The sequence below is a fragment of the Rhincodon typus genome, chromosome 9 (genome assembly GCF_021869965.1).
Source record: "Rhincodon typus isolate 14 chromosome 9, sRhiTyp1.1, whole genome shotgun sequence".
NCBI lineage: Eukaryota > Metazoa > Chordata > Chondrichthyes > Orectolobiformes > Rhincodontidae > Rhincodon > Rhincodon typus.
Window position 1 is genome coordinate 79,093,950 of NC_063340.1, and position 11,443 is coordinate 79,105,392.

The following is an 11,443-nucleotide window of genomic DNA, read 5'->3' on the forward strand; positions in this document are numbered from 1 at the left end:
GACAGTAAGTGATAGCTTGCAGCTAGCTACACATCTTATTAATGTAAGGTTTCAAGTTCAAGATTTTTTAAACTTTAAGCTATTGACTTCAGCCTTCAATTGTCCCTCTAAAGGTTGCAAAGAGATCAATTTTTTCTGAAGTCAGTCAGCCTAATTGTGGGGTGCATTTAAGGCACCCAGCTCATGATGCAAACAGATGTCAGCCCTTATTTGCGTATGAATATGGCCCTTGATGTCTTTTCTCATACCAATGTGCAGGTTGGCACATTTCTAACCAATGTTGATTTCATAACTTTTGACTGACAAACTGGAGATTCAGGCACCCATTTAACATGTCAGAAATGTCATAGAACCATCATGTGTCCAGATCATCAAGTTTAAATCCCTACTCCCATTAATAGTATATGTCTTACTGATACTTGTCAACATCCTTTCATTTACTTAAGATGCCAGTCTTGCGACAAATCCATTGATAATGGGATAGTTGCACTTTTACTGATGGCAGATGAGACCTATTTATGAGAGTCAGCTTCTTCCACAAGTGTTGACTATGAGTTGCTTATCGTGTCATTGTTGGGTCCTACCTTCAGACATTTTCAGTATTGTCATCTGTTGCCAAACCAATGTGGCCACTGATCGTCATGGTGGCTCACACTAGCCCATAAGTAATGTTGCCATTTGACTAATGTACTCCATGCGTGGAAATCGATTTTTAGTGACTCCATGCCCCACTTCCTTGAAGCAAAGTCAGTGGGCCAAAGGACCAATTTTTTGTACTATGGATTCTATGGACCCTAAGGCAAGGCAAAATATATAGCAATATATGTTGAATAGTAGGACCCTGGGAAACACCAAAGGTCAGAGGGACCTTAGTGTGTACATTAACTAATCCCTGAAAGTAGTGGAAACAACAAATGCTGGAGACCACAGTGAGTCTGAAGAGTCATCCAGACTTGAAACGTTAGCTTGCTCTCTGTCCATGGACGCTGTCTGACACGCTGTGATCTCAAGCATTTGTTGTTTTCAGTACAGATTCCAGCATCTGAAGTAATTTGCTCCTGAAAATATTGGAATAGGTAGTAAAAGTGGTAAAGAATGCATATAGGATATTTGTCTTTATTAGGTGAAGCATATAGTTTAAGAGCAGGGAGTGATACTGGAACTGTATAAAATGTTGGTTAGGCCACAACTAGAATATTGTGCACAGTATTAGAATCAGCATTATAGGAGGGATGTCACTGCACTGCAAAGGGTACAGAAGAGATTTACCAGGATATTGCCTTGGATGGAGAGTCTTAGTTATGAAGAGAGGCTGGATAGACTGCAGTTGATTTTCTTGGAGCAGAGGAGATAGAGGGGGACAGGATTGAGATGTATTAAATTATGGGGGGACATTGAATGGGTAAAAAAGAAGCAACTTTGCTCTTTGGTGGAGGGATCAATGATCAGAACCATGGATTTAAGTTAAGGGGCAGAAGATTAGATCAGATGTGAGGAAAATATGTTTTCACCTGGAGGGTGGTGGGAATCTGGAACTCACTGCCTGTAACTGTGGTAGAGGCAGAAACTCTCATAACATTTGAGAAGTTTTTAGATGTGAACTTGCGATTTCAAGCATTCAAGGCTGTGGATAAAGTGCTGTAAATGGAATTAGAATAGTTAGGTTACTGTGTTTGGCTGAAACAGACTCGATGGACTGAAGGCTCTTTCTCTATGCTGTATATCTCTATATTCTATGAGAATTTTCAGTGATCTTCTGGTTTCCTGGCTCTCATTTCCTCCCTATATTGAATGCATTTGAGAAAGCGCCCATCTTCCTTCCTGTAAATGTGTCCAAAGTAACAAAGTCATCCCTGCTTGATCGGTGCGAACATGTTTGGGCGATTTGTAAGGACTGTCATCTTTGTGATTCTGACCTTCCATAAGATGCTAAGAATGCATTGTAGACATTGTGATAAAAATTGTTGACCTTCTTATTTGACAGCTGTAAGTCACACAAATGTCACAGCAAAACAACAAGGAACTGAGAACACAGACTTCATAAACCAACATCTTGGTCCTAAGGATCAGTTTGTTGTTTGAGCGACTCTCAAAGCACACATGGAAAAAGATGGCATTTCCCTTTCTTGTGAGAATCAGATTGTCTGTTGTTGTGAATGCAAGGTATCAGAATTTGCTAGCAACTTCCAGCCAGGAGTTGTTTGATATGACCAAGGTTGGAAATATGACACACTGCTGTGTATTCACAGTTAATTGTTGATGTAAAGTAGAACAAAATATAGGCACGGGACAGACAACCCATTAATCATTGTATCTGAAGTTTCCCTGGGGGCGAGTAGCACAGCATCATCAGAGTAGTAGAGTTCTTTGATCAACAAGAGCTATATTTTCAGAGAATTACAGAATCCCTACAGTGCAGAAAGAGGCCATTCGGCCCATTGAGTCTGCACCAACCCTCTGAAGAGCACCCCGTCCAGACCCAGCCCCTACACTATCCCTCTGACCCCCACCTCCCATTTACAATGGCTAATCCACCTAGCCTGCACATCTTTAGACTGTGGGATGAAACCAGAGTATCCAGCAGAAACCCACGCAGACAGCCACCCAAGGTTGGAATTGAACCCAGGTCCCTGGTACTGTGAGGCAGCAATGCTAACCACTGTGCTGCCCTTCTCTTTGCTTTAAATCTAGTTTGATTATGAAACTTGTCTTCTGACCTAGTATAGATTAAAACTCCTCTCATTTCTGTAGGGAAGGTAAAATTCAGTGGCATGAAGAAGAATATATCGAATAAGTGGGTACCAGGACATAGCCCTGTTTTACTCCATTCTTCAAACTGAAATGGTCAGGAATGGAACTGTCAAATTATACTGTACTATGCATGTTGCAATGAAAGAAACAGCATGAGATTTAGCTTCAGAGCTAGTTAATAATACTGATATCCATGAAGGAAGAAGTAATGATGAATCAGGACTTCACCAACTATATTCCTCCCAAAAAAATCAAACAAGACAAGCTAGCCAAGAGTTGAAAAAGCGCCAATAGTTGTGTAGATTTTGAGTGATGATTGATGGCGTTTAGAAAGCCATATGTGACACCAGAGCTACAGGATGTTCACCCTTGTCACCAATAAATTGTAGAATCTATTTTTTAGGAGGGGGAAGAAAAATCATAAATGTTTAAAAACCAAATTAGGTGCATAAACATACAAACCAAATCCTCAAATAAATCACTGTAAATAAATAAATAACCCTTATCATTAACCTACTTATTTTACTGAAGGATCTACTCCATTGCCTTGTTCCTGCATGGACCTGTCACTTTTTTTCAACATTCACAATTAGACTTCCAAAGGTATGCCTTTACCTGGGCTTCCCTACTAATTTTTCCTGGACTGTTTGAGTGTTCTCTTTCTCAATGTGAAGCTTGTGATAATTATAAAGGAACTGCCATTACTGTGTCTGGCAAATTCTCACTCCTGTAGCTGCAATAAATACATAAAGTCAGGTGTTTTCATGTTCTGACTTTTTTATTTGGCAATACTTATTTCATTAGTAGAGAAAATTAATGAATAGAGACTGAAGTTCATGCAGTATAACTTTACTTATTTGCAACATCCACCCTGCCAACTTAAACCCAGAATCCATAAAGTGGAAGTAGGGCTTGTTCTCAGTCAGGAGATTATAGAATGGGCAACAAGCAACACACAATCTCCCCATTTCGTCATCATAAACCCACCAGTTCTCATTCCTAATGTATTCAGGCCCTCCTGCTCCAGGTGTTTCCACAGCCCTGATCTCCCCAATGCTGTCATGAGACAGCCCTTTCACTTGCCACTCTGCCAACCTCTGAACTCCCAGCATCCACTGTTGATAGACCTCAACACTATTTGCTGACTGCAGGAAAGAGGGTCTTTGTTAAAAGATCATTGCCACTATTTAAGAAGTCTCAAAAGCCTCAGATTCACATCTTTATCAAATGCTATAGTATCACAGACCAATGCCTCCAGTTATGCTAGATCATGTTGAACGTTACATCTAAACCATCCAAATGTTCAGCCTTCAACTGTATCCGAGGTTGTCAGGCTGTAACACTCACAGCCCCGCTCCAGGATGTGGCTGTTTTTCTGCACTGTGTTACCAAAGTTAATTTTAATGTGTCAAAGCTACAAATCTGGGCACTGTGCTGCCAAGTCCCAGAATTTACTTCCCCAAATGTTTCATATATCCCTTTCCCCTGTGGTTCAAGTCCCCGACTCTCCGCTTCTTATGGTGTCCCAATACTGTCACTCCAGTCTTGTCAGTCCTCACTTTAATCTGAATGCTGTCAAGAGCACAGTTCCTCTCACTGTCTTTAATATCCCCATTCCCTTTCACCTGTACAGGTACATGCAGTGAAACCTAAGAGTTTAGAACTAGTGTCACATGGAGCATGCAATGGAGGTAGAACAATTCCCATCTTGAGTGCTGCAATCATATTTACCTGGTCAGAAATGGAAACCCAGGGGTCATTTACAATTTGGTTGTCTGTGGAGTAGCAAAGGGAGAAGTGTGGGCCTCTGGCAGAGTTGCCTGAGGCTTTGCAGACTTGCACAGAAGATGGAGAAGGCTGTTCATGACATGAGCATTAGTGTGACTCAGCCATATGAGTACATGAACATTTCCATTGAAAGAGTAGCCACCTTCTTGGACCATTATATGCAAGAGCCTGCTGAGTGGATCCAAGAAGTAGTGAACTAGCAAAACCAATTGTATGATGCATTCTGTAGCATTGATGAATATAGTGGTGGTGCATGCATAGATGCATGTACAATCAGGTGCTAATCTGGTAAATGTAGCTGTGAAAGGGCTGAGATCATCCTGGGGAAATGAGCATCGATGACAAGAGCAAGATTTATTTCCATTGTAATTGGCCCTTGGAAAGGTGCTAGTAAAATGTAATCCTGAACTTCTGAAAAAAAGATGCATTTGTTAAATCTGTTCATGTTGGCTGGGCCAGCATTTATTGCTGATCCCTAGTTGCCCTTGAGAAGTTGCTGGTGAGCTGCTTTCTTGAACGGTTGCTGTCCATGTGCTGTAAGTGGACCCACCATGCCAATAAGCAGAGAGTTCCATTATTTTGTTTCACAAGTGATAAAAAGAAACGATGATATTGTTCCATGTTGGGGCGACTTGATAGATTGGTGAGGATGAGATCAAGTACCATCTGTTACAAGACAAGTCAGGCAGCTATGTTTGTGTTCCCGCTGTTGTGCTGCTGCCCTTGTTCTTATAGTAGTAGAGATTGCTGATTTGGAAGGTGCTGTCAAAAGATTGCTGCTGTGCATCATTTGGATGGTACACACTGCAGTCAGTGAGCTCTACTGGTGAAGGAAGTGAATGTTTAAGGTGGATGGGATGCAAATTAAGTAGACTGCCTTGTTCTGGACATCTTTAAGCTTTCTGGGTATTGTTGGAGTTGCACTTATCCAAGTAATTGGAGACCATTCAATCACACTCCTGACTTGTGCCTTGTAGATGGGAAAGTCAGAAGGTGTGTTACTTACTGCAAAACATTTTCCCACTGACCTGCTTTTGTAGCCACAGCATTTATATGGCTGGGCCAGATAGGTTTATGGTCAATGCCCACAGGATGTTGAAAGGAGTGAACTCAGTGATGAAATTTACATTGAACATAAAGGGAAGGCAGTTAAACTCTCTTTTGTTGAAGAAGGTCATTGCCTCGCACTTGTGTGGTGTGAATGTTACTTGCTGTTTATCAAACCAAGCCCGAATGGTGTGTGGACTGCTTCATTCAGCTGCATTTTACGCAGAAGTGGAGAGCCCATCCCAGTTTAAAAGTTGAGGGCCAGCTCACCTTCTGTAGCCATGTCACCCCAAGCCGATCTTGAATGTACTAAGTTGAAGATTGACATCAGTGATGATGGAGATCTCAGGAGGAGGCTGAGATGTATCATCCACTTGACATATTTAGATGCAAAAGCTTCTGATGTGTCATTTGCCCTCACATGCCTCATTCTTACCATCATTAAGAATGGGTTGTTCATTGGAACCTCCTTGTCCCATTGATTATTTAATTGTCCACCATTATGCACAACAGGAAGTGGCAGGACAGTCAACCTTCAATCTGATGCAATTTGTTGTAAAATTGCTTAACTCTGCCTATAGATTGCTGCCTGTTTTCTTTAGCATGCCCCTGTGATTTAGCTTCATCAGATTGGCAGCTCATATTTAGGTATAGGGGTACTTCTGCTCCTGGCACATTTGTCTGAACTCCACATTGAATCTTCTGGCTTGATGATAATGGTAAGAATAAGGGATATGCCTGGACATGAAGTTACCTATTACACCTCATGGATGCTGAATTGTGAGTTGTAGATCTAGAATGTGAATTTATCGCTTTTAGCACAGTGATGATGCTTCACAACATAATGAAGGGTGTGAAATGACTGTCTCCACATGGTGGGCGCTCCTAAGATTTTCATGGATATATGTATCTGCAACAGGTAAGTTAGATCAGATTAAGTACTGTAGCTATTTTCCTGAAGCTGCTTCTCTCACTGCTTGCTGTAGGTGCAGTCTGATAAAAATGTTCTTCTGCATTCAACCAACTCAGTCGGTAGTGATACTATCAAGTCCTACTTGGTGATCCATGTTAAATTCCCCCACTCAGGACACCTTTCTTTAAGTATGTGCACCCTATAGATTTCTTGCAGCTTGCATTGCATTTGGTTTATGTACTTGGATTCAACCTTTCCTGACAATGATGACCTTGTCAAAGTTTTCTGGGTCAGAAAGAATGGTAAGCACCCTCACCACTAGACTCACATTGATGATGCCTGCCACAAACCAGGCCAGTATGAGGAGCACTGTTAGTTCATCCCTCTACCTTTACATACTCACACATGTGTTCTTCATTTCTGTTTTTTGCTTTTTCTCATTATGTGCTATTGAGCCTCCATGCCAAACAGGGATAGCTCCAGAAATGATTTTGTCTAGGTCAATGGGAAAAAAGCAGATGTGGCTTCAGGCTTGGGCCTGAGGATGATGCTGATTGTTCTTTGGTTATGGAGACGGAACTGGGTTTGTTTGTTCTTCCTGACTCCCTTCTGTTAGGCAGTGAAATCTAGTCTCAGCTAGTCCAGAAGGTGCTGCATCATGGTTGGATGGAAAGATACTGTGAGCTAGGAACCCAGTCAAGAAGGCAATGGGAGGTTTGGCACCTGAACTACTGTTAATATTTAGTTATAGGCCTGAGCAGGTATAGCAATGATAACGTAGAAGATTTATGTTTTGACATATCTTGGAAAGGAAAACATCTCATTTGTATAGGTACAGTCAAAATTAGGTTGCTTCTTGCCTTACAGCCAATGCGTAGGCTGAATTTTTAACCTCAAACATGATGGTGGGCAGGCTGGGAATTTCACACAGCCAGCCAACGTTTCTTTCTTCAGGCTTAAACCTGGTTGTGGGCTATTTTCCTGGAAGTGGTACTGGGAGCGATGAGGGGGTGGAGGGGAGGTTGAGGCAGATAGCTAATTAAGTTCAAAGACCCTTTCAGTCAGTTCTTAATCATTTTCCCACTGTGACTCCACCTTAATGCTGCAGACTTCACATGATCCCAGGGTGGGTGGAGAGTGGCGGAGGTGGTAGGGAAACTTCAGCATATTGGGAATTGTTTAAACTGCAGGTTTTAGTTTTTATTTAAAAACTAAGCCTTTCCACAGGTTTTTGTAGCAGCAATTTGTCCCCAAAGAACTGTCCATTAGGCTACATCCACCATAGAAAAAGTGAAGGGAATTAAAGGCCTCACAGCTATTAGAAATTAGTCCAAGGCCTAGGGAGCTGGGGGTGGTCATGATGCATAGTTTGGGAAATTATGTGTTAAGGCATAATTTCAGAGGCCAAGTGGAATTTTCAATTTGATCCTTCAAGTGATGGGAACAGAAAATCAAATTGAGTGACAGTCCCCACAACAATTCAGGGCTAAGGAGCCCATTTGAGACTGATGGCAGGATCTTGAAGCCATCAGGGAAATTCAGCCCCATGTGATCCTTGGCGTAGCAATAAAAAGGAACTCTCAACTGTAATTGAACTTTAATTTTACCTAAAAGCATCTAATGAGGATTGAAATCTTAAGACTAGAATTTCAGGATCAAAGCTCAGTAGCTAATGAGTCAGCTCTAGACCTAGTATCAGACCACAGCAGACATTAGGTGTGTTCTACTTTTTTAAAAAGCTGATTGCATTGCTGAAAGCTGTTGTACATGAGAGGGCAGGTAGTACAATCAAGACTTGAGCAGGAGTAGAGTGAACAAGGAGTGGGATCCAGCTGGAAAACTTAGGCCAGCCCAACTAGAAAGCGAAGCAGTTGGGCTTAAGTGTAAGAAAAGGACTGTAGGCAGAGCTGTAGTGCAAGCGAGACCAGGAATACGTGTGGGCACATTAATGTCAGAATCTTGTGAAAATCTCAGAATTTCATCAGAATCCTGTAGATGCAATTTCAGATTTGCTCAATTAATGTCTCAACTATTTCATTTCTAGGATATTATAGTGATCTACTCAAAGTACATGGCATTTGGAACAATGGCCATATTAATCTCAATCTAATTCTGAGAGAGCAATGTCATGGCTGCTGTAGCTTGCAGGGTTTGTTTTTAGTTATGTGATGGAAAACTACATTTTGTTTTATATGATTGGGACATAGAAAATTACTTATTAGAAAATGGGAAAATTGCAGAAAATTACTTATTAGAAAATGGGAAAATTGCTAAGATTTAAACAATTAACCTGTGCAGAAGAAGTAAATTAATTGGCAGCTTCATGGTAATGGTGCTGGCAGCATGAGGTTTGCAATATTTAAAAAATAGAAGTGTATACCATGGGAAAATAGGGCAACAGAACTGATGTTCTCTGGTAAGGAACTGACCCTTGAGATAATATGGGAAAAGTAAATTCTTTCTGAAAGTCTGCAGTCTGAGATTTAAATCTTAAACAAAATTCTAGACTGCTCTGCAACTTGCACAGTGAAGGGGTGAAAATCGCTAGCTATTCAAATTATTTTTGGTTAAATGATAATCTTCCTGTCTTCCACACATTATGTTGTTGCAAAAGTGTCTGATTTTGTGACTCATATGTTTTAGAAGTATAACCTTTTTAGTTTAGAAATTTAATTTATGAAATGTAAATTAAACGAAGATGCTGATAAACAGGCCTAAAGTAATTGCAATGCAAGGGGTAGCCCATGTTTATTTAGTAAGGTCAGAGTTGGAAGTTGTTCAACACTGAAGAATAAATGATCTCTTTGAGTTTTTTGGTAGAGATAGAGTTCGGAATTAAGGGCAGTGGGCTGCTCGTCCCCACCACCCAGAAAGAAAGTCACAGGCAACTGATAGGAAGCCCACACTGCAGCCGTACTATTTTGTGTGCAAATTAAAGTGGTAGCGAGTGGGCTTTCCACCTTTCAGCTTCCAGCTGATCTGGTTGGTCAGCAGTACTAGCTTGTTAGTGGATGTTGCCAAGTCTAGTGGAAGGAGAATGAAGAAAGCCCAGTGGATTGCCAAAGTGAAGTAAATTGTGGGTATTTGGCAGAGAGAGTTGGGCCAGTTTAGGGAAAGGGCCAGTTTAGGGAAAGGGCACAGAGTGTTTTCTTAGGAAGGAAGGTGGGTAGAAAGAAAGGGGCGAATTACATCATCAGCAAAGAGGCGACACTCCAAAAGTGTGAAGTACATCCCTTCCTTTTGGACTATTTAAAACATGTTTTTTAAATCAGCTGCCATTGCTGCCTGCCTGCCTGCCCATGCTAGTTTATATATATTTTCCAATCAATCTGTCCAGAGATGTTATGACACACCTCTGGGGCAGGTGGGACTTGAAGCCAGTCCTCCTGGTCCAGAGGTAGGGACACTACCCCACAAGAACATCCACTATGTCAGTATTATATGTGGGCAGCATATTATTGAGGTCATTTGGCTTTGTAACAAGCTTCATTGATCCTTAACTGTTTAATATGATGGTTAGGTTGCTGATTTCATTGCCTGCCCGGCAGCTGTGCTCTTGGGGTGAACTCAGAGGTAGGCGGAAAGGTGGTAGGCTAGGCACCTACCTATATTTTGTGTGCCCCACACAGCCACCTGCTGAAAATATACCCAGTCGGGCTGTGTAAAATGCAGCTTGGGATATCCATAGCTGGGTCAATCAGAGATTAAATTTAGTCATATGGTACCCCAGAACAAAGAGAAGATTTAGGAATTAGAGGTAATAAGTTTAAGTCTTATCTGGGACTTCCAGGTGAGTGACCTGGAGGGTTTTTATTTGGATATCTGTTTGATGTCCCGCTGAAAAAGGCAGTTGAAGTCAACCTTGATGCAGTTTTGAGACAAGAGGGAATGTGCCATGAACGGTAGACAGTAGCAAATGGCTTTTAGAAACTATGGATGGTTTTAGAGTTATGAAGCAAAAAAGAAAGGAGGCCCATACTTGAGTTGTGCTGACCCACAATCAAGAGGTTTTGGAGGTTTTCCCAGCCAGTTGTTAGTGGAAAGACTTCAAGAAATCGGATAGCTCAGTGAATATTATGAACATTGAGGAGAATAGAACATAGAACAATACAGCACAGTACAGGTCCTTCGGCCCACGATGCTGTGCCAACCTATTATCCTACTCTAAAATCAAACTAACCTGCATACCTTTCATTTTACTATCATCCATGTGCCTATCCAAGAATCGCTTAAATGTCCCTAATGTATCTGACTCTACTACCACCGTGGCAGTGCATTCCATGCACCCACCACTCTCTGTGTAAAGAACTTACCTCTGACATCTCCACTATACCTTCCTCAATGAGAATGAAAGTGAATTCGTGAAAGTGGTAGCATGCCTTGGTTTGGTCTCAAGAAAAGTGAAAGAATCCTCTAAAATATAGGAGAACAATTGGGTGGAAATAGAAGGAAAACAAGGAGTCTCTTGTTGAGATATTTGTATTAAAATGTGTTTGTAAAATATACAGTTACTTCTGTTTGCTTGTTTTAAGTCTTGTGCAGTGAATTTTTTTTAATTTAAAACATCTAATCTTATGATGTATTGTTTTCAGTTAATAGCTGTTGAAAGTTACTGGTTTCTGAAATCCTGACACTGCAAATTTGATTTGGGATAACAACCCATTAAGGTAAGTTTGGATGGCAACACAGATCTGAAAAATAGCATCAGAGATAGTAGGAACTGCAGATGCTGGAGAATCCGAGACAACAAGGTGCAGGGCTGGATGAACACAGCAGGCCAAGCAGCATCATAGGAGCAGAGAGGCTGACGTTTCGGGCCTCGACCCTTCATCAGAAAAGGGGGAGGGGAAGGGGGTTTTGAAATAAATAGGGAGAGAGTGGGAGGCGGATAGAAGAGGGATAGAGGAGAGGATAGGTGGAGAGGAAACAAACAGGTCGAAGAGG

At 41.4% G+C, this 11,443-nt stretch overlaps 1 protein-coding gene across 1 annotated transcript in view; it reads left to right on the forward strand.

The window, feature by feature from the left end:
• The window catches only part of sdccag8 (SHH signaling and ciliogenesis regulator sdccag8), a 202,856-nt gene extending 191,686 nt beyond the window's left edge, over positions 1 to 11,170 (forward strand). The window contains exon 11 of the mRNA XM_020537248.2: positions 11,092 to 11,170. Coding sequence (XP_020392837.2) covers positions 11,092 to 11,105 — 14 coding nt within the window. The 3' untranslated portion in view covers positions 11,106 to 11,170. The remainder of the gene's footprint in view (positions 1 to 11,091) is intronic.
• The last annotated feature ends 273 nt before the right edge of the window (positions 11,171 to 11,443 follow it).